At 52.7% G+C, this 27,064-nt stretch overlaps 1 protein-coding gene across 1 annotated transcript; it reads left to right on the top strand.

Annotated features, from left to right (window-relative positions):
• The first annotated feature begins 432 nt into the window (after window positions 1-432).
• Window positions 433-26,934, top strand: CAPN1 (calpain 1). Its single transcript, XM_064287816.1, has 22 exons — window positions 433-550; window positions 1,237-1,504; window positions 1,663-1,732; window positions 2,008-2,126; window positions 3,824-3,957; window positions 4,069-4,237; window positions 6,646-6,729; window positions 7,068-7,153; window positions 7,496-7,570; window positions 7,690-7,850; window positions 18,773-18,951; window positions 20,163-20,174; window positions 21,175-21,386; window positions 21,521-21,560; window positions 22,328-22,393; window positions 22,476-22,533; window positions 23,319-23,383; window positions 23,872-23,940; window positions 24,136-24,214; window positions 25,255-25,371; window positions 25,686-25,744; window positions 26,139-26,934. Exons 2-22 carry the CDS (start codon window positions 1,238-1,240, stop codon window positions 26,163-26,165), a joined length of 2,148 nt encoding a protein of 715 aa, XP_064143886.1. The 5' UTR covers window positions 433-550; window position 1,237; the 3' UTR covers window positions 26,166-26,934.
• The last annotated feature ends 130 nt before the right edge of the window (window positions 26,935-27,064 follow it).

Genomic DNA, 27,064 nt, shown 5'->3' with positions numbered 1-27,064 from the left:
GGCTGCGGTGTGCTGGGCGGCCGGCAGGGTCCGCTCGCAGCTGTCGCAGACCGGGGAATCTCGGCCCCGCGCTGGGGGCGGAGGGCGGGGACGGGGACAGCTGAGGCCGCGTCGGGTCGGGTGCGGGGCCGACCGGGCTGTGCTCGGGGTGGGGCCGACCCTGCAACTGGAGCCGCTGCCCCCGGTTAAAAATACCCCTGCCTGCCCGCGCCCCTCCCCCGCGTGCCCTTCTGTCCTGGCCCCTCCCCGGGGACAGCTCTGCCTTTTGCTAATTTGTCCTCTCCCTGAGTTGGCCCCGGGCCTGCGGAGGGAGGGGCGCGAGCCACGGTGAGGAGGAGAGATAATCCGCGACAGTGCCCAGGAGATAGGGACGCGCGGGGAGGAAGCGGGGCAGGAGCCCTGGGAGGCGGAGGAGGGAGGAGGAGGAGGGCGGAGGGCCGAGGGAGGCGGGCGGGGAGGAGCGCTCTTCCTGGTTGGGCCCTGCCCTGAGGTGCCACCGGGAAGCCAGCTGCAGGGACCGCAGAAACCCCCCCAAACACCCTTTCTCCAGGTAAGGAGTTGGGCGGCCCGGCCGGGATTCACTGCCCCTGGCCACTGCGCCCCGGGGTGAGGGACTGCCCCCGCTCGGCCCCGCCTGGGGCCCACCGAGTGCCTGGGCAACGGGCGGCGGCTGGGGAAGGGTGAGGCTTAGTGACTGGGCTGGGGGAGGGCTGGTGGGGAAGGCACTGGGGCCCAGCTTGCCTCAGCAGCCTGGGGAGGGGGACCCAGACCTCCTGGAGTTCCTAACCCCCACCCCAGGGAAAAGGGTCCACTGCTTTCTCCAGCAAAATGCTCGGTGCATATCCGATGAGGGCATATTCTGTGAGCCTGGCTGCTTTGAGGAGGGGGTTACGGAGTTAAAGAGGCCTTCCCTGGGGCTCCTTGTGTTATCATCGGCTCCACCCTGCCCCACCTGGCTGGGCTGGCTGATGGCAGGGCGGCGGGCCCAGGACAATGGGAGCCTGGGAATGGTGAGGTGGTGATCAGCACGCTTGGGAGCTGGCGAGCCCCTCTCCTGGATTCTAGGAGCTGAGAGAGGTGGCAGTGAACTCTGAGTTTGTGAAGGAGCAGTGTTTCCAGGGAATCCCAGGTCTGGGGAGGAGTGGTGGGCAGGGGCAGGAGAGCAGAGCTAGCAGGCGGGAGCTCCGGTTCTAATCCGGGGAAGGCCTGGGATCTGAGCGGCTGTCGGTCCTCCAGGATGGCAGAGGAGTTCATTACTCCGGTGTATTGCACTGGGGTGTCGGCCCAAGTGCAGAAGCAGCGGGCCAAGGAGTTGGGCCTGGGCCGCCATGAGAACGCCATCAAGTACTTGAGCCAGGACTATGAGCAGCTGCGGGTGCAGTGCCTGCAGAGCGGGGCCCTCTTCCGCGATGATGCCTTCCCGCCAGTGGCCCAAAGCCTGGGCTACAAGGACCTGGGCCCCAACTCCTCCAAGACCTACGGCATCAAGTGGAAACGGCCCACGGTGAGGAGGGCTGCTCTGGGTGGGGCTCGGCTGACCCCAGATCCTGGGTCAGGGGTGGGATGGGACTGCAGGTTCCTGGTGGGGAGTAGGTTCTGGGTGGCTGGGTGCCAGTTTCCCTGAGGGACCGGCCCAGGAACGGGACTCTGGTTCTCCCACAGGAGATGTTCTCAAACCCCCAGTTCATCGTGGATGGAGCAACCCGCACAGACATCTGCCAGGGAGCACTGGGTAGGCCCTGGGGGTTTGGGTCTTTTTCCCATAGCAGTTCCCCATTCCCGTTCCTTCCGGCTCTGCCCCAACTCCTCCCTCCCACAAGCCCAGGCAGGCTCTGTCTACCAGCACTGGGCTGGTTTGTCCAGATTCCTGGGTCTTTTCTGTGAGTTCAGAGGAATTGGGAAGACCCTTCCAATGAAATTCTGGGTTCTCCCCAACATGGGCACCCACGTGCACCTACAGGGAGAGATTGGTAGAACAGATCTGATGTGGGCTCCCTCCCATCCCAGGGGACTGTTGGCTGCTGGCCGCTATTGCCTCCCTCACCCTCAACGACACCCTCCTGCACCGAGTGGTCCCACACGGCCAGAGCTTCCAGAATGGCTATGCTGGGATCTTCCACTTCCAGGTGAGGTGCCCTGCATACCTGGGGAGGGGGCTGTCACCAGGGAGGTGAGGCCGGATAACCCACAGCAGTGTAAAGACAGGGTGACCAAGGGCCACACCCTGCGTGGGCCAGCCTCCCTCTAGAAGGTATTTGACCTCTCGATGCCATCTCTGGTCTGTCATGTGTGAAACAGTTGGGCAGGTATGTCAGCTGGCAGTCTTCCTGGGTGGTAATGCATATCTGGGAGAAAGTGCTGGGAAGAGTAGAAAGAGCTCTCTGTTATATTCTAGAGGACAAATCCTTCTGCTACCCTGGGCCTCAGTTTCCCCACTGAAAAAGGAGGAGTGTTCCTCTGGGGAGAACAGACCGGTGCCATCCCCACCTGCAGCCTCACTCCCTCCCTGCGCTTCCCGCGAGATTGCAAACTGCAGCCGCTGACAGAGCCCTGCAGAAAAGAAAGACTCCCATCAAGTCCCTTGAAGCCAGCTGTTCCTGATTTTGTGCACAGGCTCATTTTGCTAACCACACTAATTCATTCCCAGTGAGCCGGTGTTGGGAGAAACACATCCCAGCAACCCTGGGCGAGATCCTCTGGCCCTCGTGGGCCCAGCCTTGCCCCGGAGGGGCCTGGGTGTCCCCTTCTTCCGTCTAGTCAGGTAGCCCGGTATCCCATTCCATCCCCACCCACCTTGGAGGGTTGGGGCCGGGGGGGGGGGCGGCCTGTGGGGACCTCCACAGGGCAGATTCCTTTGGCCTAAGGCCCCACCTGCCCCGGCCCTGCGCTAGTCCACAGGGGGGTGGCCTGGCCTCCCCTTCCCCCTCCTCCTTCACGCACTCCTCCAATCCGCTCCTCCTCGGCCTCCGAATGGCCCGTTCAACTTCCCCCCGCCCCCTCACACTCCCTAGTCCCGCCTCCTCCCCCTCCCCAGTGTTGGCCCCAGGCCCCACTCCAGACTGCTTGTGGTCGGCATGGTCCCAGGCACCCTGCGTTGGGGCTTTTCCGGTCCTTCTGTTCCCACCCTGAAAGATCTGCCTCTCCTGGTGCCTCTGAAGTAAAGCCCGTGATTGCAGGGAACCAGCCACGCCCATCTTGTGGTTAAAGGATCTGGGTGCCATGTTTTCATTCCCCACCCAGTTTGTATATGTATTACCCCTCATGCCCCACACCCAGGCCTAGAAGTGGGAGGGAAGCTGTAGGAGCATGACCAAAGGACTTTCCAGTCTCTTTACCTAGGGGATACCTTTGCCCTTTGCCTTCCAGTAGATTCCAGCTCATAAAAAAAAATATATAAAACAGAGTAGGACTACCCCATAGGGTTTCCAAGTTTGTAGTCTTCATGGGAGCAGATCACCAGATTTTTTCTCCCATGGGGTGGCTGGTGGGTTTGAACCTCCCACCTTTCTGTTAGCAGCTGAGCTCTTTAACCACTGTGCCCCCAGGGCTCCTCTCCAGGAAATACCTTGGCCTATTTAAAAAATATCAACAGTGCTGTGTTAAAGGCCTTACCTGCCTGATCTTCCCATGAGGGAGGCATTTCCCACCCCTTTTACGGTTGGGGAAGCTGAGGCTCGGGAAGGTCAACTTGCTCAGAATCATGTATCTAGTAAGTGGCAGAGTTGAGGCTCAAGCTGGGGGATCAGTGGGCTGTGTGTGATCAAGGCCAGGAGATCCAAAATCAGGTACTCACTGTGCCCCCGTCCCGTGCCCCACCCCACAGCTGTGGCAGTTTGGGGAATGGGTGGACGTGGTGGTGGATGACCTGCTGCCCACTAAGGACGGCAAGCTGGTATTCGTGCACTCTGCCCAAGGCAACGAGTTCTGGAGCGCCCTGCTGGAGAAGGCCTATGCCAAGTGAGTAGGGACTCCACGGACAGCTCCCACCCACCCTGGGGGTGAGGGTTCCTGGCCCCCTTACCAGATACCTGCTTGGTGCCTGGAGTACTCACCTGGGGCTGCCCACAGGGTGAACGGCAGCTACGAGGCTCTGTCAGGAGGCAGCACCTCGGAGGGCTTTGAGGACTTCACAGGTGGGGTCACCGAGTGGTACGAGCTGCGAAAGGCACCCAGCGACCTCTATAGCATCATCATCAAGGCTCTGGAGCGAGGCTCCCTGCTGGGCTGCTCCATTGACGTGAGTGTGCCCAGCTGGCCCTTGCACCCTGACCTTGCACCGTGACCATGATCGAGGCCCGTCATCCAGTGGTTCCCCCTTCCTAGTCCAACCCTGGACTCATCCTCACCCCAGACTTGTCTCCAGACCCCCCATCCTTCACCTCAGCACCATCTCTGGATCCATACCAGCCTCAACCATCATTTCATGCCCGTCCCCCACCTCCATGCCCGGTGTCATTCCTATCTCCACCTCCCCCCTTTCCCAAAACCTCAAATGGCAGTTCTTCCCCAGACTTGTTCTCCTACCCTATTCTGTTTCCACCCCTTCCTGACATATAACTCCATGCCCATGCACTGTCCAGCCTTGGACTGCATCTCTCTCATCCCTGGTCTCAGCTCCCAGCCATTCCCTACCACACTCTCCACCTCATTCCCAGCCTCATCCCCCACCTCACTCCCTGCTTCATTCCCAGCCTCATCCCCAACCTCATCCCTCACCTCACTCCAAGCCTCATCCCCAACCTCATCTCCAACCTCATCCCCAACCTCATCCCTCACCTCACTACCAACCTCATCCCCAACCTCATCTCCAACCTCATCCCCAACCTCATACCTCACCTCACTCCCAGCCCCATCCCCAACCTCATCCTTCACCTCTCTCCCTGCTTCATTCCCAGCCTCATCCCCAACCTCATCCCTCACCTCACTCCCAGCCTCATCCCCAACCTCATCCCCAACCTCATCCCTCACCTCACTCCCAGCCTCATCCCCAACCTCATCTCCAACCTCATCCCCAACCTCATCCCTCACCTCACTCCCAGCCTCATCCCCAACCTCATCCCTCACCTCACTCCCAGCCTCATCCCCAACCTCATCCCTCACCTCACTCCCAGCCTCATCCCCAACCTCATCCCTCACCTCACTCCCAGCCTCATCCCCAACCTCATCCCTCACCTCACTCCCAGCCTCATCCCCAACCTCATCCCTCACCTCACTCCCAGCCTCATCCCCAACCTCATCTCCAACCTCATCCCCAACCTCATCCCTCACCTCACTCCCAGCCTCATCCCCAACCTCATCCCCAACCTCATCCCTCACCTCACTCCCAGCCTCATCCCCAACCTCATCCCTCACCTCACTCCCAGCCTCATCCCCAACCTCATCTCCAACCTCATCCCCAACCTCATCCCTCACCTCACTCCCAGCCTCATCCCCAACCTCATCTCCAACCTCATCCCCAACCTCATCCCTCACCTCACTCCCAGCCTCATCCCCAACCTCATCCTTCACCTCTCACCCTGCTTCATTCCCAGCCTCATCCCCAACCTCATCCCTCACCTTACTCCCAGCCTCATCCCCAACCTCATCTCCAACCTCATCCCCAACCTCATCCCTCACCTCACTCCCAGCCTCATCCCCAACTTCATCCTTCACCTCTCTCCCAGCCTCATCCCCAACCTCATCTCCAACCTCATCCCCAACCTCATCCTTCACCTCTCTCCCTGCTTCATTCCCAGCCTCATCCCCAACCTCATCCCCAACCTCATCCCTCACCTCACTCCCAGCCTCATCCCCAACTTCATCCTTCACCTCTCTCCCAGCCTCATCCCCAGCCTCATCCCCAACCTCATCCCCCACCTCACTCCCAGCCTCATCCCCAACCTCATCCCTCACCTCACTCCCTGCTTCATTCCCAGCCTCATCCCCAACCTCATCCCTCACCTCACTCCCAGCCTCATCCCCAACCTCATCTCCAACCTCATCCCCAACCTCATCCTCCTCACTCCCAGCTTCATCCCTAACCTCACTCCCAGCCTCATCCCCAACCTTATCCTCCTCATTCCCAGCCTCATCCCCAACCTTATCCTCCTCATTCCGAGCCTCATCCCCCACCTCACTCCCTGCTTCGTTCCCAGCCTCATCCCTGACCTCACTCCCAGCCTCATCCCTCACCTCACCCCACTCCCACTCCCACCCTTCACTGCTCTTCAGTCCCACAGTTCATCTCCAAACCTCCCCCCATCTTTGATCTCAGACTCCAACCTCAACATCACTGCCATCCTCAACTCCAGCCCTGCCCCACCCCTCTTCCCCATCCTGTGTCCATTCCCAGCAGGCCCTCTTTGGTCCCGTGGTTCTGGGGCTGTGCGTGACTGTGTGTGGGTGTATATGTGCTCCCATAGATACTGACCAGTTCTGGCCAATAGCTCTCAGTGGGTGTACCCGGGCTCCCCCTCAGTGGCAGTGTGGCTGTGTGGGGGTGATGGACTAAACCACATCAGGTTCCCTGCCTGCTGCTCCCAACAGTTGTTGCGTGTGCAAGGAGAAATGTCCTAGTGCCATGAGTGCTCGCATCTCATCTCCTGACTGGGGGCACTAACCGGGCCCCTGAAGCCACCCCGACCACAGTGCACTGTCTTTCTGTAGATCTCCAGTGTTCTGGACATGGAAGCCGTCACCTTCAAGAAGCTGGTCAAGGGTCATGCTTATTCTGTGACTGGGGCCAAGCAGGTACTGCCTGGGTGGGGCACCTTCCCTTGGAGACTGTTTCATGCCCCCTTGCCTACCTGCGCCTCCCTGGTGTCTGACCCACCCCTGGGAGGGTCTGGTCCACCCCTGACCTGCAGCACCTGACCTACCTTCTCCAAACTCTCACCCTGCGATGTCTGTCCCACCTCGCCCTGACTTACTATCCTTCATGTCCAGGGCTGCCTCCCTTGTTGTACTGTCATTCCTGGAGGGCAGGCATCCTGGGGTGTGGTGCTGGATGGATGCCCACAGGGGAGGCATGTCGGGAGGGGCGTCATGGGGCAGTCAGGACAGGCACTGATGAGGGCTCTGGGGACCAGGTGAACTACCGGGGCCAGATGGTGAGCCTGATCCGGATGCGGAACCCCTGGGGCGAGGTGGAGTGGACAGGAGCCTGGAGTGATGGGTGAGGCTGGGGTGCTGGGGAGGCTGTTAGGTGCCTGGGGCATTTTTGCCCAGGGCTCTGCCAACCCGGGTGGGCTGAGGAGTCAATAGAGGGGTCCATCTTCATGTTACCAGGTCAGGGGTGGGGGAAGGGCGGGCGCTGTCCTGAGAAAAGGCCCCTACATACAGACTATGGGCATCCTCAGGGCATCTGACCCAGCCCTGATAAAGAACTCCCTGGAATGGGACCTCAGGGCTTGGCCTTCAGGAGACCTCCTGACCTGGGCTGTGGGAAGGCAGGCCAGAGTACACAGGCTTGGGGGACTGAAGCCACCAACCCCTGACAATGCCCTTCTCCCTGCAGCTCCTCAGAGTGGAACAACATAGACCCTTATGAGCGGCAGCAGCTCCAGGTCAAGATGGAGGATGGAGAGTTCTGGTGAGTAGCCCCTCCACCCCCGCAGCCTGGCCCTGTTTGGTGCCTTGCCCACCAGTTGTGCTGCATCCCTCTGCGCCCTGCCCAGGGACCGTGGCTCACCTGTGCACCCCCACCCCCAGGATGTCATTCCGAGACTTCTTGCGTGAGTTCACCCGCCTGGAGATCTGCAACCTGACCCCTGACGCACTCCAGAGCCGTTCCATCCGCAAATGGAATACCATGCTGTACGAGGGCACCTGGCGGCGGGGGAGCACTGCTGGGGGCTGCCGCAATTACCCAGGTGACCTGAGCTCACGGGCACCCTGGGGTGGGGTCTGGGCCCTGGGCTGCCCCAACCACCCAGGTGACCTGAGAAAAAGCGCGGACCCCCTCGGTGGAGTCTGTGCCCTGCTGCTTCCTGGCTCTGGGACCTTGGCAAATTCGTCACTTCTCTGGGCCTTTGTTCTTGCTTTAAGATGGGCATAAACAGTTGCGCTGACTGCTCAGATTTGCTTTAAGAAATAAAGTAGTCAATGTCCTTGTAAATTCTAAAGAGGCATGCTTGACCCACCACCTTGGGGTCTGAGTCCAGGTGCTAACAAGGAAGAGAAGCAGGGAGTAGTCAGATGCCATCGAGTTGGTTCCAACTCATGGCGACCCTGTGCACAACAGAACGAAATACCGCCTGGTTCTGTGCCATCCTTACAGTCGTTGTTATGCTTGAACTCATTGTTGCAGCCACTGTGTCAATCCACCTCACTGAGGGTCTTCCCTTTTCCGCTGACCCTGTACTTTGCCAAGCATGATGTCCAGGGACTGATGGTTCCTGGCAACGTGTCTAAAGTATGTAAGACCCAGTCTCGCCATCCTTGCTTCTAAGGAGCATTCTGGTTGCACTTCTTCCAAGACAGATTTGTTTATACTTTTGGCAGTTCATGGTATATTCAATATTCTTTGCCAGCACCACAATTCAAAGGCGTCAGTTCTTCTTCGGTCTTCCTTAGTCATTGTCCAGCTTTCGTAAGCATATGATGAGATTGAAGATACCATGACTTGGGTCAGGTGCACCTTAGTCTTCAAGGTGACATCTTTGCATTTCAACACTTTAAAGAGGTCTTTTGCAGTGGGTTTACCCAATGCAGTATGTTGTCATTTCAAGAAAGAAGCAGGGAGAGAAAGGACTAAAGCTGAGACCTTGGTCCTTCTACCCTCCTCCTGTCTCCACCCTCCTTCCTGCCCATCCTGCCTGCCCACTGTCTTCCTCCCTTCTCCTGTCTCCTTCCCCTGGCCTTCTAGATCCGCATGGATGACTTGGTATACCCCTTGGCCTCTCAATTCCTTAACATCCTCACTTCCAGCAACCTTTTCCTCCACCTCAATCCAGCCACCACCCTGTGGATACCGCGGAACTTGTCTTGCTCAGTAACTAATTGCTTACCTCTGAGTCCAAACATCTCACCGTCTAACCTCCACCTTCAACCCTTCCAACTCCCTTACTCCACAGTCCTCGTTGCAATATTTTTTTGGCCTCACTGGAATATCTAATCTGCTGAACCTACTGCTTGGACACTCTCCTTCATTGCTCTTCTTGTCTTCTTACCCAGGTTGGAACCCATCATTTTAATCTTGTCCCTGCAAACACACTCAGTTTCCCAACCCCTCTCTCTCTGCCCTTCCCTCCTGGCACAGCCACAACCCTAGCCAAGCCCAGCTCTCCACCTTCTGTGTGCCAGCACTGGAAACATTGACCATGGCTGGAGGGAAATCTCACACTGGGGTGGTGTTTTCCCTGTAAATTCACAGCCACAAACCTCAAATGAGCACTTTGTATGGGCCAGCATTCTACTGCCACTCTCTCCTCAAACCTCCCTGCTCTATTGCCCTCAGCTGAGGACATGGCCTTGTACTTCATTGAAAAGACAGGCCCCCCCAGCTGGTCTGCACCTGTGCATGTCTTTGCTGCCTCCCTGTCTGTGACAGTGGCAGAACACTTTCTGCTCATGGGCACCCCTCACCTCTGCTCCCCATTCCATTCTCCCTCACCTTGGAAGCCATTTCCTCCTTCTCCCATCACCCCTCACCGTTGTGTGGCTACTGGATCCTTCCATCAGCACCTGCACCCTGCAGAGACTCTGCTGTCTTTCAAAAGGAAGCCCTCTCTTGACCTTCTTCCCCACCCACTTCTCTGCTCACTTTCAAAGCAGTGTTTCTCAAGCATTGCTGCACTCCCCATTTCCTTTGTCACTTCCAGTTCGGTTTTTAACCCATGCCAGTCCAGCTTCTATCCCCATCACGCTGCTGGGACTGGTCTTCTGACGGTCACCCCAACGGCTTCTGTGTTGCCAACACCAGCCCCACTCCTTTCTCTTGTTCTACACCTGCCAGCAGTTCCTATCACGCTCTTCTCTCTTGTAGGGATCCAATTTCATTTTCTCCCAACTGAATAACCAAGGTTCCCCATGATTCATTGAGAAGTCCATCCTTTCCTCTCTAACCTGCAGTGCCAGCTCAGTTGTAAATAGGTTATCATTGTTGGGAGTTGCTGTTGACTTGGCTTTGACTCACGATGACCTTATATATAATGAAAGGAAATATTGCCTGATCCTGCATTGTCTTCGCGATTGTTGGTGTGCTCAAGTCTGTTGTTGGGGCTATTGTGTAGTGCCTTCCCACCTAGAGGCTCATCTTCCAGCATCATATCAGACAATATTCTGTTGTGATCCATAGGGTTTTCATTGTCTGATTTGCAGTAGATTGTCAGGCCTTTCCTCCTAGTCTTTCTTAGTTTGGGAGCTCCATGAAACCTATTCATCATGGGTAACCCTGCTGGTAGTTCAAGTATACTACTTCAGTTGGTGGCATAGCTTCCAGCATCACCAGAACAGGCAAGCCACCACGGTATGCCAAACTGACAGAGGGTGGTGGGTCATAAGCATGCTTCCCATACATGTGAAGGTCCGTTTCTGGGCTTGCCATTCTGTCCCTTGGTCTGTCTATCCCTCTGTGCATTGCATGTGATTTGATTGCTATAGATTTTAAGAAGTCCTGTGATTGGAGAGAGTGAATTCCTTCTTCAGGAGTCTCTTGGCTATTCTTGGCCCTTTGTTTTTCCCCATGAATTTTAGAATCAACTTGTCAAGTTCTACAAAAAAACATTTTGAGATTTTTATTTGGAGTTGCATTGAATCCGTAGATCAATTTGTGGAGAATTAACATCTTTACAATTTTGAGTCTTCTTACTTAAAAATATGATATATCTCCCCATTTATTTTGGTCTTCTTTAATGTCTTTTTGAGATTAAGTCCGAGGGACTTTATCATTTTGTTGCTGTTATAAGTGGTATCTCTCTTACAATTACATTTCCCAGGTAATACACTGAAACCTGCGAGAGCTGGAACTCCACGGCGCTGCCTTGTTTTTCCCAGTCTTGCAAGTTTTCCACCTTTGAAAGGGTGCAGCCTTATCACCTTTCTGTTGCTCTCTATTAGTGGAGAATATTTGAGTTTTCCTTCTCTAACAGGTTTCCGTCTTTCACAGGTTCCAGCTTTTACATGTTTTACTGTAATTGCTGATATGATAACATGCTGTTGACTTTTAAAATTTAATTTGTATCCAAAAAAAGACTAGACTTACTGGCCTGACGGAGACTGGAGAAACCCCGAGAGTATGGCCCCTGGACATCCTCTTAGCTTAGTAATGAAGTCACTTCTGAGGTTTACCCGTCATGCAAAGATTAGACAGGCCCATAAAACAAAACGAGACCAAAGGGTCACACCAGCCCTGGGGCAAGGACTAGAAGGGAGGAGGGAACAGGTGAGCTGGTACTAGGGAACCGTAGGTCGAGAAACGAGAATGTTTGACATGTGGGGTTGTTAACCAAAGTTATAAAATAATATGTGTACTAACTGTTTAATGAGAAGCCAGTTCTGTAAACCTTCATTAAAGTGCAATTAAAAAAAAAATTGGATCCAGCAAAGTTGCTAAACTGTAATTAATTTTACTGATTGATTTAGTGCGTTTTGTTTGATTTTCCTCACTGACAATATGGCATCTGCAAATAATGAAAAATTTATTTCTTCTTTTCAATTTTTATAACTTTTATTACTACGTTTTCTTATTTAATATGCTGGCTAGGACTGTAGATTGTTGAATAGGAGTGAATATAGAGAGTATTGTGGGCTTGCTCCTCTTCGAAGGGAAAGTTTTCAACATTTCATCACAAAATGTTTACTGCTGATTTTGTCATAAACCACACTGTTGTTTTTTTTGTAGACTCCTTTTATTAGATGAAGGAAGTTAAATATTATAAACAGTTCCTTTTTTAAAATTTTTATTGTGCTTTAAGTGAAAATTTACAAATTAAGTCAGTCTCTCATACAAAAATTTGTATACACCTTGCTATATACTCCTAGTTGCTCTCCCCCTAATGAGACAGCACACTCTTCTTCACCCCATATTCCCCGCATCCATTCAGCCAGCTCCTGTCCCCCTCTGCCTTCTCATCTCCCCTCCAGACAGGAGCTGCCCATGTAGTCTCGTGTCTACTTGAGCCAAGAAGCTCACTCCCTTACCAGTATCATTTTCTGTCTTGTAGCCCAGTCCAATCCCTGTCTGAAGGGATGGCTTTGGGAGTGGTTGCTGTCTTGGACTAAAAGAAGGTCCGGGGACCATGACCTCCAGGGTCCTTTTAGTCTTTTTACGAGAATTTGAGGTCTGCATCCCACTGTTCTCCTGCTCCATCAGGGATTCTGTGTTGTGTTCCTTGTTGGGGCTGTCATTGGTAGTAGCCTGACACCATCTAGTTCTTCTGGTCTCAGGCTGATGTAGTCTCAGATTTATGTGGCCCTTTCTGTCTCTTGGGCTCATAATTACCTTGTGTCTTTGGTGTTCTTCATTCTCTTTTGGTCCAGATGGGTTGAGACCAATTGATGCATCTTAGATGGCCGCTTGCTAACATCAAGACCCCAGATGCCACACACCAAAGTGGGATGCAGAATGTTTTCTTAATACATTTTGTTATGCCAGTTGACCTCAATGTCCCCTGAAACCATGGTCCCCAGGCCCCCACCCCATTGCTCTGGGCTTCGAAGTGTTCGGTTGTATTCAGGAAATGAAGATCAACTTCTGATGTCAAATATCTTTAATGGCTGTAGGATTATTCAGATTTTCTATTTCTTCTTGAATCTATTGTGATAAGTTGTATTTTCTAGGAATTTGTCCATTTCATCTCTTTTCAAAGTTATTAATGTGAAGTTATCCTTAATTACTCTCATATCTCATCCGTAATAATGTCCCCTTTTTTATTCATAATGTTGTTTGTTTGTGCTATCACTTTCTTGTTTTTATTAATCCTGTGAGATATTTGTCAGTATCGTTAGTCTTCACAAAGAAACCACTTTTGACTTTGTTGATCTTTTGTGTAGTATTTTTGTTTTCTGTATCATTAATTTTTACATTCCTTCTAATTTTTAAAAATTTATTTTTAGACCTTATTTTATGACTTCTTAAATGCTTGGTTTATTAATTTGAAGTTTTTTTTTAATGAAAGTACCTAAGGCTATCCATTTCCCTGTAAGTGAATCTTTAATTGCATTAAACAATTTTGATACGTAGTAGTATTTTTTAAGTGAGATATAATTCACATACCATAAAATTTATGCTCTTCAAGTGTACAATTCACTGTTTTTTAGTATATTCACAAGGTGGTGCAGCTATTAAAAAAAAACCACTGTCTAACTCCAGAACAATTCCATCACCCCAAAGAGAAACCGTGTACCCATTAGCAGTCCCTCCCCGTCGCATACTGCCCCAGTCCCTGGCAACCACTAACGTGTTTTCTGTCTCTATGGGTTTGCCTGTTCTGGACATTTTGCATAATGGAATCCTACAATATGTGGCCCTTTGTGACTGACTTCTTTCACTTAGTATAACGTTTTCAAGGTTCGTGTTGTAGCACGTATCACTACTTCATTTATGGGTGAATAGTATCGCATCGTATGGATAGAGCACATTTGTTTATCCGTTTGTCTGTTGGTGGACATTTGGGTTGTTTCTACTTTTTAACTATTGCAAATAATGCTGCTATGAACACTGATTGATGTACCAGTTGTTGTGTGCGCGTATGTGTTTTCAGTTCTCTTGGGTGTATAGCTAGGAGTGGAATTGCTGGGTCACGTGGTAACTCTGTGTCTAACTTTTTGAGGAAGTACCAGGCTGTTTTCCAAGCAGCTGTACCGTTTTACATTCCCACCAGCAATGTATGAGGGTTCCAGTTTCTCTTTTTTTCTTGTTCAGTCCAGCTAAAGGTTTGTCAATTTTGTTTTTTTTTTTAAATCTTTACAAAGAACTAACTTCTAGTTTTATTGGTTTTCTCTGTTTATTTTCTATTCTCTGTTGGCAACTCTAATTTACTGGTGCTCTAATCTTTATTACTTCCTTCTTCCTGCTTGCTTTGGGTTTGCCCTTCTTTTTCTAGTTTCTTAAGGTGGGAGGTTAGGTTACTGATTTGATATCTTTTTTACTAAGGGTACATAGTGTTTTAATTCCCATTCTTTGCGGATTCTCATTGCCATTTTCGTTTCTACTTTTGATAAACTAGTTGTTTAGGGGAGGAGCCCTGATGGTGTAGTGGTTAAGTACTTGGCCCCTCACTGAAAGGTTGGTGGTTTGAATCCACCAGCTGCTCTGTGGGAGAAAGATGTGGCAGTCTGCTTCTGTGAAGATTTACAGCCTTGGAAACTCCATCGGGGCAGTTTTACTCAAAGGTTGGTGGTTTGAATCCACCAGCTGCTCTGTGGGAGAAAGATGTGGCAGTCTGCTTCTGTGAAGATTTACAGCCTTGGAAACTCCATCGGGGCAGTTTTACTCTGTCCTATAGGTTTACTATGAGTTGTAACTGACTCGACGACAATGGGTTTTTTTTTTTTTTGTGTAGGGTCACTATGAGTCGGAATCGACTCAGTGGCAACAGGTTAATTGTAATAGAGGAGTGTGCTTTTACATTTCTAAACTTTTTTTTTTTAACTAGTTTTTTATTACTACTACTAACTTCAGACTTAATTTCATTGTTCACGGTGGTCAGAAAATGTCATCTGTATGAGATCATAGCTTGGAAATGAGCAGAAGCTGGTTCTGTAGCCCAGCATATGTTGACTTTTCATCTCAGTACTCTTGTAAGGCCGGGCTGACTCCTATGGTGTGTACAATATGCCAAGCGCTCCTAAGTATTGTAAACACGGTAACTTGCTTAACTCTCACACTGACCCATAAGGTTGGTACTGTTGTCATCCCTGTTTTACAGACGAGGAAACTAAGGCACAGAGAGATTCAGTGATTTGCCCAGTCACCAAGCTATTAAGGGCAGAGCTGGGATTCGAACCCAGGCAGCGTGCCCCTGGAGTCTGTACTCTTGACCAGCACACAATCCTCTAAGTGTTGTGGGCGGGGGGATGTTGTATAACTATTCATTATATCACAATTACTAACTCTTTTGTCTGCTGAATCTATCAGCTAGTAGGAGAGGAATGATGCAGTCTCACACCATCATGGTGGCTTTGCGAGTTTCTCCCTGTATTTCTGTCAATTCTTTTTCTTTCTCCGTTTTGAGCTATATGATATTAGGTGTCTGAAGTTTGGAAGTTTTTTATCTTCCTAGTGAACGCAACCTTTTTTTTTTTTTTTTTAATTCAGTGACCTTCCTTGTCTCTAATTATGGTTTTTACTTTTAAGTCTGTTATTTCGGCCAGTGTTGACATACCCATTCCTATTTTTTTGGTTAGCATTTTTGGGGTACATCTTTTTGAAATCCTTGATAGCCAATTTTTTTGCAGCCTGATGTTTCAGTTGTTATCCCTTGTAACCAGCAATATAGCTGGATTTTTAAAAATTCAGTCCGAAAAATTTTGTGTTTTTATGGCCAGTTTAGTCCATTTGCACTCATAACGATTACTCATGTATTTGTATTTATTTCCTCCGACTTCCTGTGTACTTTGTTTCTCCCCCGTTATGCCTTCTTTTGGAGTCAGTGGGTTTTTTTTTTTTCCTCCTTATTCCATTTTTTCCTTTCTACTAATTTGAAAGACATATGTTTTTCTATTCTTTCACTTGTTTACTTAAGATCTTGCCTAATGAATTCTAAAGTTAGTTTATCAATATCTTTATCCTTGTCCTGAACAATGCAAAGACCTTAGAATACATTAACTTTAGTCACTGTTTTGTTTTATATGCTATTACTAGCTAGTATTTAAATTCTAAACTGTATTTTCCTGCCGTAAATTTAGCATTATTATTATTATTATTTGATACAGCCCATATTTATTTGGATTTAGTATTAGTCTTTTTGGCCACCAATTCTAGATCTTCATCTGAGATTACTTTCCATCTCCCTGAAGTATGTCCTTTTGTATTTCTTTTAGTGAGGGTCTTTTGGTGGTAAACCTTCTTATTTATCTAAAATGCCTTTATTTCATGCTCATTCTTGGCAGCTCTTCTGGATATACAATTTTGGGTTGACAGTACATTGAGCCCATGGAGGATACTAGCACTCTGGTTTTTGCTTCTGTTGTTGCTCTTACGAGTCAGTGGTCTGTCTGCTGTGCCTTCTAAGGTCGTCTGTCTTGTCTCTTTGGCTGCTTTTAAGACCTTTTTTTTTCTTTGATGTTCCTACACTTTCACCATGATGTGTTGAGGTGTGAATTTCTTTTTTACTTATCCTATTCTGGATTTGTTGAGTTTCCTGGACCTGAAGATTGGTATCTTTCAGCAATTTAGGAAAATTCTCAGCTTCCTCCCCACTCTTTATTATTTCCTTCTGGAATTTCAATTAAATGTAAGCTGGACTTTCTCATGCAACCCTCCGTCTCTTAACCTAGCTTTTCAATTGTCCACCTCTTCACCTCTCTGGATTGCAGTGGGTAGTTTCCTCAAATTCATTCTCTAATTCACTCATTTTTACTTTTGCTGTGTTTAATCCCATAGTTAATCCTTTTAACAAGTGCTTAATTTCAATTCTTTTATTTTTTTATTTCTAGAAGTCTTACTGAATCCTTTCAAACCTGTTAATCCCTTGTTCATATTTTCAAGCTTCTCATAGTCAGCATAGTCTGTTATATTCTGTCTGGTAGTTCCAGTATCTGAAGTCTTAGTGGGTCGGTTTTTGTCTCTTGTGCCTGCTGGTTTTCAGTTATTGTGCCTTGTTCCCTTGTAAATTTAGAGACTTTTGACTCATTTGGCTTGGAAGTTCCTCTGTGGGAGGCTGTTTTGAGGTGAAATTCACATAATGTAAAATTAACCATTTTAAAGTGAATAAATCAGTGGCATTTAGTATATTCCCAGTGCTGCACAGGCAGCACCTCTGTCTAGTTCCATAACGTGGTCGTCACTCCGAAAGAAAGGCCATTACCCATTAGCTGTCACTCCCAATTCCTCCCTCTCTCTGGCCCCTAAAAAACACCAACCTGCTTGCTGTTTCTGTGGGTCTACCTGTTCTGGATATTTCATGTAATGGAATCATGCAATATGTGACCTTTTGTGTCTAGCTTCTTCCACTCAGCATAATGTTTTTGTAGCATGTACCATTTCCGTTTATGACTGAATAAACCCATTGTCCATGAAGTCAATTCCGACTCATAGCGCCCCTATAGGGCAGAGTTGAACTGCTGCGTAGGGTTTCCTACTCTGTAATCCTTACGGAAGCAGACTGCCACATCTTTCTCCCTCGGAGCAGCTGGTGGGTTTGAACCACTGACTTTCAGTTAACACCTGAGCACTTAACCACTGTGCCACCAGGGCTCCTTATGGCTGAATAAAACGACAATTGGTTTATCCATTCATCCCTTTGTGGGAGTCTGGGAGTCCTGGGATGAAGTTAATTTTCTCCAGAGAGAATTTGCATGTGTTTCTGCCAGTCGCCCGGGGATGCTAGCAACCCAGAATTCGTTTAATAAATTATCTGCTTAAGGTTTCCTTGACCTCACAGGGATCAAGAATTAAAACCGCAAACCCACGTGGTTATAAATTCTCAGGGAGAGTGAGTTTTTCTCTTTTCCCCAATGGCGTTTATTTCTCTTTCACATGTACACTGCTGGTATTCCTTGTGGGAGGATCCCAGTTTTATTGCCAGAATCTTCTATTGGATTCTCCACTTTGGGCCGGTCACCCATGCCCAGTCTCAGGGTCTCCAGGGGCCGAAAGAAGTCCTTGGCATTATTTTCTTTCTGGGCTCCAAGTTCCAATTTTGCTTTGTTGAGGGAGGATGGTGTGGCTTAGTGATGCAGTTAGTGTGTTTTGCACACCGTATCCAGAATTTGCCGGTTTCGGTCAAGAGGGTTGTTCCGGCAGCCAGTTAAATCAGCAGAGCGCCAGAAGTGGACGTCTGCCATCATCTCTAGCCGCCCGTCCCGCGGTAGCCTCTTCTCAGCTCCTGCTTTGCCTCTTGCTCTCTTCTGATCCATTCTCCAGGAGCCCTGGTGGTGCAAGGGTTAAGTGCTCAGTTGCTAACTATAAGATCATAAGGTCTGTAATTCAGACTCATTGGCCGATGGCCACTCCTGGGAGAAAAGATCTGGTGATTTGCTCCTATAAAGATTACAGCCTTGGAAACCCTGTGGGGCTATAGGTTCACTATGAGTCCATCTATTCAGTGGCACACAACATCACCAAGCCATTCTCCACACAGCAGCCAGTCACCTTTTAAAATGCAAATCCAGGCACCTCCCTCCCAGGTGTGAACCTGTCAACTGTCCTTTTGCTCTTGGACTCAGTCAACACCCCCCACCCGAAGTGTCCTGCCCACCCCTCGCCCTCTATGCACCCCCTTGCTCACTGCACTTTGGGCCTCATCTGGACACTCACTGCTCCTCTGATGTGCACTTCCCACCCCTGCTGTGGGTTTCCTTCTGCTTGTCTGGCTTCCCTTGTCTTCCCAGGGCCACCCCTTCAGCTCTGAGTGCAAATGTCCCCTTCCCAGAGAAGCCTTCCCTGACCAGCTCTAGTTTACTCATTCTTTATGGTAATTCTGTTCATTAAGTTAACTGACTTGCTTGGACGTCCTCTCTCCTCTGGAATGCGAGCCCAACAGAGTAGGGCTGAGTCTGTCCCAGCTGCCTCCCGGCACCCAGTGGACACGCCTTAATGTTTGTTGAATTAATGAGTGGGCCCATGGGCATGGGGAGGCTTGAGACCGCTCTGCTCCACTCCTGATCCTTACCTCCCCACTTCCCGCAGCCACTTTCTGGGTGAACCCCCAGTTCAAGATCCGGTTGGAGGAGGTGGACGATGCAGAAGATGACTACGGGGGTCGTGAATCAGGCTGCAGCTTTGTGCTCGCTCTCATGCAGAAGCACCGCCGCCGTGAGCGCCGCTTCGGCCGCGACATGGAGACAATCGGCTTCGCCGTGTACGAGGTGAGCCCCAGGAACCCCACACAACCTCGCTGAGAAACGCCACCTCCCGCCCCACTGCAGCTGAGCTTCCACTAGGGGGCTCCAAAGGACATTACTGCTGCTGCTGCCCTTCCCCGGTGAACTGAGGTGTATCACACCTGCGGGGCAGGTGGCCCTGGATGGAACCTCAGGGAGGCACCTGCTCAGACCCTCTGCCAGGCCTGGGCAGGCAGGGGGATAAAGTTCACCTCATGAGGCAAAATGGAAGGGTGTTTGGCTTGGAGAAGGGAAGATTCTGGGATTCACCCCATCCAAGAAGGCTGGAAGGCTGCCCTTCAGAAGACCAAACTGGCTGAACTGGCCCTGAGGTGCAGCTTTTGGGGCCAGGCTTTGGCTCAGGTTCAGTAAGAAGTGGGTAGGTGGGCTACCCTGGAGGAATAGTGAGTTCCCTGTTTTGGCAGCATGTAAGCAGAGACCAGGTGTGGATTTGTAGGAGAGGGAGGGCCTCCTGCCCTGGAGAGGTCGGACTGGTGGTTCTGTGATGATGACTTCTCCCTGGGCCCACCCTGCTTCACCTGCTGTGTGTTCAAGACAGGGACAGAAACTTCCAGAGCTTCCTGGCTGGGGCAACGTAAGGCCACAGCCTTGGCCCACACCCAGAGCCCCTAACAGCAGACTGGTATGGACCTTTGGTGACCCGGGGTCTTAAGACATTGCAGCTGGGCCCCTCAGGGGCTGCCCTTGGGATTCTGATTCAGGCGTCAGGCTTGGGGCATCCCAGAAATGAAGTGGGTGCTCAGGCCTGCTTGGGCCGTCTTGCCTGGGATCCTGGGCTCCTCCTCTGACCTGAAGACAGGTCTGGGTCAGCACCAGCACCAGTCCAGAACTCTGCCTCCTGGTCCTCTTCATCTTTAGTGTCTCTCCTTTCAGAACTCAGGGCCCCTGCTTAGCTTTCAGCCTTTCAGCCTATACCCTCTTTCCTTGGGACCAGCAAAAAAAAAAAAAAAAAACAGTTGCCACCAAGTCAGCTCTGCCTCGTGGTGACTTCACGTGTGTCAGAGCATAACTGTGCTCTGTACGGTTTTCAGTGGCTGGTTTTCTTTTTTAAAGGAGATTGCCAGGTCTTTCTTCTGATGTGCCACTGGGTGAACTCGAACCAAGCACCTTAACCGTTTCCACTACCCAGGGCCTCCAGGACCAGCACATATCTAATCTCCCCATCTCTCTTGCAGGTCCCTCCACAGGTAGGTGTGGCACCTGACTCACCTGGCTTTGCACACCCCTGAGTACACGCGGCCTGATGGGGCCACACTCATGGCCCAGAAGAGAGCAGGACGGTGGCAAACCCACACATAAGGCTGCCCCATGGTGGGCGTGTGGGAGCGAAGAAGTTGCCTGTGTTTTACTGCTCACAGAATGCTTCCCCTCCTGACCGTTCAGTGGTCAGAGCAGACATTGCTCTTTTATGGCTCAAAGCAGGTAATACGTGAGGGAGCTGGATCTGAACTCTGGTCCTCAGAGCCCCACCCTGACGCTGAGTAAGCGTGGACTGAGAGGCAGTCTGAGGTAAAGGTTAGGAGAGGGCGTTGGGCTGGTGAGTGTTCTGCAACCTTGAGCAAGTTGCTTCAGCGCTCTGAGCCTCGGTGTTGGTGTCTGTAAAATGGGATAACAGCACTGACTTACAGGTTGTCGCAAGCAATAAGTGAGGTGGTGGTGGCAATTGTTGTGTATAACACAACAAAACAGTTGCCTGGCCCTGTGAAATCTTCATGATTGCTGGTATGTTGGAGCCTATTGTTGCAGCATTCCACCTCATCGAGGGTTTCTCTCATTTTCATTGACCCCTGACCAATCACGATGTCCTTTTCCAGCGACGTTAAGTGAGGTACCGCAGGTAAAGGGCTTGCAGTGTCTGACATGCAGAAAGTTCCAAGTGGAATTTAAAAAAGGATGCCCTGTGATAATAATGACACTGTTATTTAAATGGTGTTATACCTGCCTTGTTGGCATTCAAGCTTCTCTTCACTTTCACCCTGTGCTGTGGACAGGGCTGGCCTTATTACCCCATCTTACGGATGAGGAAACTGAGGCCAAATGACTCATCGCGGTCATGCAGGCTGCTGAGCCATGACCCAAGTCCCAGCCACTTGGCCAGTGTTTGGGGGGCCCAGTGTCTAGTGGTGGGGGAGGCTCCTGTGGGCGGGCTAAGCAGCTGCAGCGTCCACTCTCTCCCTCCCCTGCCAGCTGGTGGGCCAGTCGGCCGTGCACCTGAAACGGGACTTCTTCCTGGCCAATGCTTCAAGAGCCCGCTCTGAGCAGTTCATCAACCTGCGGGAGGTCAGCTCTCGCTTCCGCCTGCCGCCCGGGGAGTACGTGGTAGTACCCTCCACCTTCGAGCCCAACAAGGAGGGCGACTTCGTGCTGCGTTTCTTCTCGGAGAAGAGGGCAGGGACACAGTGAGTCACGGCTGGTGCCTGCTCCCCAGTCCAAGAGCCCTGCAGGCCAGCCCACCCCCTGCCCCTCCTGCCTTCCTCTCAGGCTCTGGTCCCTCTCTGCTCTGACCACCCCACCCTTCTCCCACTCTCCACAGGGAGCTGGATGACCAGGTCCAGGCCAATCTCCCCGACGAGGTGCGTGGCCCTTCCTCCCTCCTTCACCCTGTGCCACCAGGGGGTATGATAGGGACCTGGTATTCTGCCCCCTGGGCCCCAGCCAGTAGGGCAGAGCCCCTCCTGGCAGAAGTGGTAAAAGTAATACTAAAAGTGGTGCAAAGATTAATGCACTCAGCTGTTAACCGAAAGGTAGGAAGGACCTCAGAAGAAAGACCTGGCAATCTACTGCCAAAAAATCAGCCATCAAAAACCCTGTGGAGCATGGTTCTACTCTGACACACACGGGGTCACCATGAGTTAGAATTGGCTTGATGGCAACTGGTCATTTGCCTAGCACTTTACAGTTTGCAGCGGACTTTGTGGTCATCAGGGGCATAGCTCCCTAAGCACTCATGCTGTGCCGGCTCTGTGCTGAGCACTTCGCCTGCATCATCCCATTTCCTTCCCACAGCAACCCTGTTGGGGTGCTATCACCATCTCCCTCTACAAAGGGGAAGCTCAAGTTCAGAGAGGTCAAAGAACCTACCCAAGGCTGCGCAGAAAGGACCCAAACCCTCACCCTTCATCACTGAGCTCTACCACGTCCCCCTCATTTGGACCCCAGGAGTCTTGGGCGGTGGGGGGCGCAGAGCAGCATGCATCAGAATTTTACAGATTAGAAGAATGAGGCTCTGAGGTGAAGTGACATGTAGCTAGTGAGGGGGCCCAGCCCCACCTCCAGCTGCTGTCCACACAGGGGCAGGGCTGGGGCACCCCTTACCTGCTCTCCACCTTTCTCGGTCCAGCAAGTGCTCTCAGAAGAGGAGATTGACGAGAGCTTCAAGGCCCTCTTCAGGCAGCTGGCAGGGGAGGTAGGTTGGAGTGTGGTGGGGGTGGCCAGGTCCCCGAGGGACAGCCTCTCCCAGGACAGGTACCATCCTCCCTCTTTCCCAGGACTTGGAGATCAGTGTCAGGGAGCTGCAGACCATCCTCAACAGGATCATTAGCAAACGTGAGCCCCCAATCAGCTGCTCCCCACCCCATGTCCCACCCCCCTTTCCTCCAAGCACCGGGATCCAGGCCTCTGCCCCGACAGTGGAGCTGAACCCAAACACCTTGGGCTGCACAGAGGATGAAGCCTCCATGCTTTTTGGAGCCCTGCTCACCCCCATTTTCTTCCCCACCTCCTCTTGCTGTTTTGCTGGAACCCTATTCTCCATGCCTGAGCTCCTGCCTCGGAGTGATGGGAAGCAGGCTCCCTCTGGGCAGCACAGCCCTGCAGGCTCATGGCTTAGCCAACTGACAGCACCTTTACACCAAGAAAAAGGTTCCTTTCCACCCAGAAGATCAGCTCCAGGGCAGGCCTGGGGAGCAGAGTATGACAGGCTTCATTGCCCAGTGTGCACACTGAAGACAGGCGCCTCCCTGACCTTCCTCTTCCCTCCGCCCACAGCCACTCCCTTTCTGCTCTTTGCCTGTGAAACCCTCCTTACCTTTAAACCGTGGCCCACCTTTGCTTTATGTTTCTATGACACTCCTTTCATTTCTGTTTAGCACTTGCTCCATTTTCCTTTGGCCTAATTCTCTTGGGTGTTGACATGGCTTTTGAGAGCCCTGATTGGATTCTGAAATACTCTACAGCTGTATTTGCTGATGATAGCAACAATACTATATGCTTACTCTGCCAGATTTTACACCCCTGAGGCAGGACTCCTTCTTCCCTGACCTCTGTCCCGCCCTTGCCCCCAGCCTGGAAGCTCACCGGGCTGAGTCCTTGGAATTGGTTTTTTTTTGCAGACAAAGACCTGCGGACCAAGGGCTTCAGCCTGGAGTCCTGCCGCAGCATGGTGAACCTCATGGACGTATCCTTACTGCTAGCAGTGTTTCCCTTGAGTGGTCTTTTGGGTGGTGGGTGTTGGCATGGGAAGGGCGCTGGTGGAGCTGTCCTGGGAACAGTGGAGAAGTGGACAAAGCTCTGTAGAATAGATGTTCAGATGCCTTCCTGGGCATCTGCCCCAATTGGGAGGGGGAAACTGAGGCACGGGCCTTGCACCCAGTGAAAGGTGAAGCCAGCCAGGACTGGGTCCCAGAGTGGCCCTAAGACTGGTGCTCTGTCTGCGCCCCTCCGCAGCCCACCCCACTGCCCCGCGACTCAGAGAATGAGCGCACCCCGCCGCCCCCCGACTCACAGCCCCTGGCTGTGGCTGCCTACACAGGGGCTATGGCAGCTCCCCCTCTCCCCTGCGAGCCATCGTGCTCTCTCTGCAGTCAGCCTCCCCTTCTCTCCGCCGGCCCGCTCTCCCTGCAGCCCTGGCCTAAGCTATAGAGTTGCCTTCTTAACGGCCCGCAGCGTGACGGCAACGGGAAACTGGGCCTGGTGGAGTTTAACATCCTCTGGAACCGCATCCGGAATTACCTGGTAGGTGGTCCCAGGTGGCTGGCGCCCCTCCCCTCTGCAGCCCCAGCCTCAGCTAGGAAGGCCAGGCTGCAGCCCCCAGGGGCTGTGTGGGCTAAGCCCCTCGCCTTGTCCCCCCGTTCAGCAGGACGGGTGAGAGGGTGTGGGCAGGAAGGGCCAGTGCCTCCACCTGGCCCTCACCCTCTGCCCCCACCCCAGGCCGTCTTCCGAAAGTTTGACGTGGACAAGTCCGGCAGCATGAGTGCCTACGAGATGCGGATGGCCATCGAGTCTGCAGGTGAGGCCCAAGGGCTGGTGGCACCTGTGGGCCTGGGGCAAGACTGTCCCACTGCTCTGCGCCCCAGGCCACTTCCCTGACAGCTACCCAAGGCTGTGACCCACCCTGCTGACCCTTGTCCCTGGGGGTGATGATGGTGACGGTGATGACAGCACTAATGGCAGTGGTGGTGGTGGTGACAGTGGTGATGGTGACAGTGGTGATGGTGACAGTGGTGATGGTGACAGTGATGGTGGTGACAGTGGTGATGGTGACAGTGGTGATGGTGACAGCAGTGATGGTGACAGCGATGGTGGTGACAGTGGTGATGACAGTGGTGATGGTGACAGTGATGGTGGTTGTTACAGTGACAGTGGTGACAATGGTGATGGTGACAGCAATGGTGGTGCCTTCCCAGCATGCTTTCCTTTCATCCACACGGCAGCCCAATGAGAATAGGTTCTTTTATTATTCCCATCATGCACATGAGAAGTGAGGTTCAGAGAGGGATAGTGGCTGGCCATAAGCCACACAGCTCCAGGAGGTGGAGCCGGGCTCCACAGCCCGCAGTGAGAACCAGACCCCTGGGACCTCTTTGGCCAGCACCCAACTCCTTGGCGCTGCCTGGGCCCTGGCGCTCCCTCTGGACCTGGGACTGAATGCCTAGTCTCTCTCAGCTCCTGGTCCTGTCCATGCTCCTGAGCTGTGGGGCAACTCCCTGGAGCAGGGAAGGACCCAAGCACCCTGCCCAGACCTGGTCCCCACCTCGGAACCCAGGCAGAGGCTAGGCTCCCTTGCCCTCACTCAGTCTTCCCAGCCCTCACGCAGCCCTCTCTGCCCTCCCTGCCCTCACGCAGCCCTCTCTGCCCTCCCTGCCCTCACTCAGCCCTCTCTGCACTCCCTGCCCTCACTCAGCCCTCCGTGTCCTCTCTGCCCTCACTCAGCTCTCCCAGGCCACCCCTGCCCTCCCTTGGCCCTCCCTGCCCTTACTCTGCCCTCCTGGACACCCCTGCCCTCACTCAGCTCTCCCTGCCCTCACTTGGCTGGCTTTCCTGGGTCAGGCTTCAAGCTCAACAAGAAGCTGTATGAGCTCATCATCACCCGCTATTCGGAGCCTGACCTGGCTGTTGACTTTGACAACTTCGTGTGCTGCCTGGTTCGCCTGGAGACCATGTTCCGTGAGTATCCCTCAATTGGTACTCACCCTCTCGCTCTGCCACAAACTTGCCCCTCATGAGTTAGTGGAAGGACAGGCAGGTAAACGGCAGATATAGTCCGAGAGGCTGCTTTGCGTGGAAACCTGAAGGCTGGTGCTGGGAGATGGGGGAGGGGAGTGGGGACACGAAGGGGGCTCCTAGGTAGTGGGATGAGGCCCTTCCAGGCTGAGAGCGGTGAGCAAGCCTGGGGTGCTATGGGAAAGGGGACACTCCTGGCTCTGCCTTGAATGTCCCACTACTTGGCTATCTCATGCCCTCTTGTCTTGAACACACAGGGTTTTTCAAAACTCTGGACACAGATCTGGATGGAGTTGTGACCTTTGACCTGTTTAAGGTGGGAACCTTGGGGGGCCTGTGGCGGGCAGCTGCTCCTTAGGGGCCACTGCATTTTCTTACCTGACCTGTGCTCTTCAGTCCCTTCCTGGGCAGGAGCTGTGGCTCCTAAAGCCTGGGCCCGTGGGTCCTGGAAGGACAGGGTGCGTGTCGGGGCTCTGGAAGGGAGGGCCAGGCCCTGGTGGCCTCTGTGGGAGCTGTAGCCTGGTTTCTGGGGTGGAGGAGTAAGAAGGTCATCTCCTATATAATGAACCCTCCCCGACCCACCCTCAGAGAGCAAGGGGACAGTGGCTCCAGAGCTAGGGGGCTGGCAGGCTGGACTCTGGGATCCTGGAGGCAGAATGGGGCCATTGCTCCTGCCCCGGGCTGACCTCTCTGTCTCTCTTTGCCCTCAGTGGTTACAGCTGACCATGTTTGCATGAAGCCAGGCTCCAGCCTCCCTGCCGTGCCCCCTCCCTCTTCTGCCAAGCCACACTTCCTGCCAGTCACCCCAGGCCACACTAGCTGCAAGTGCCTTCCTCGGGGCGTGGAGGTGGCCCTTCCTCCTGTCCCCCAGCTCCCAGCCAGCACGGCTCATCTGCCTGGGCAGAGCTGGGTGGCCCTCCTGCCTCCGCCAGCTGAGGTCTCAGGCTGGACCCCCAGCACCTCATCGCGGAGCAGGAAGGCAGCTTTCGCTTGTTATTGCCTCAGGGTAGGGCTCCTGGGGAAGCTGGCAGTCCCAGCCCCTACCCCTAGAACCCTGAGATGCCCCCTCCTCTCACCCACTGGGGCTCCCACCATGTCTAGCTCTTGAGACGCCACCCTCCCAGCCCCACCCACTGGGCCTCACGTCAGACGTTCACCCATAACCACTAGCTTGGCACAGTCGTGGAAATCCAGGCTGTGCGGAGCCCACCTCCCATCTGGGGTCTCCCCCGGGACTGGGGACATTTGTGCCCTCCAGTGCAGAAGCCAAAGCCCTGTGTGCCTCCTGCATCTGCCCTCCCTGCCCTCCCCCTCCCCCCCTACCAGGAAGCTGCCCACCTGGAGAGCAGTCTGGCCTCCCTCTTCCTTTTTTATACTGGTGATTCAAAGGGGACTCTTCAGGGACTGATTTATTGCTATGGGGGTGCCAGAGGCGCCTGGGCGTGGGGTAGAGGGGTCTCATATTTCCAAGCAGAGGAACCCCAAATAAAAAGGAAAAAGGCCCCCTATCTGGCTCTGGAGTGTTTCTGTCCAAACCTCCTGCCTGGGAGAAACAACTCCCGGCATCACCCCCACCTCTCTGACCCCCCGTCTCTTCCCTGTTGATCCAGTGGCTTGCACCCCTGCTGGAGTACTG

Source organism: Loxodonta africana, chromosome 7 (assembly GCF_030014295.1).
Source record: "Loxodonta africana isolate mLoxAfr1 chromosome 7, mLoxAfr1.hap2, whole genome shotgun sequence".
NCBI lineage: Eukaryota > Metazoa > Chordata > Mammalia > Proboscidea > Elephantidae > Loxodonta > Loxodonta africana.
The sequence above is the reverse complement of the archived record's forward strand: the minus strand, read 5'-3'. Positions and strand labels throughout refer to the sequence as shown.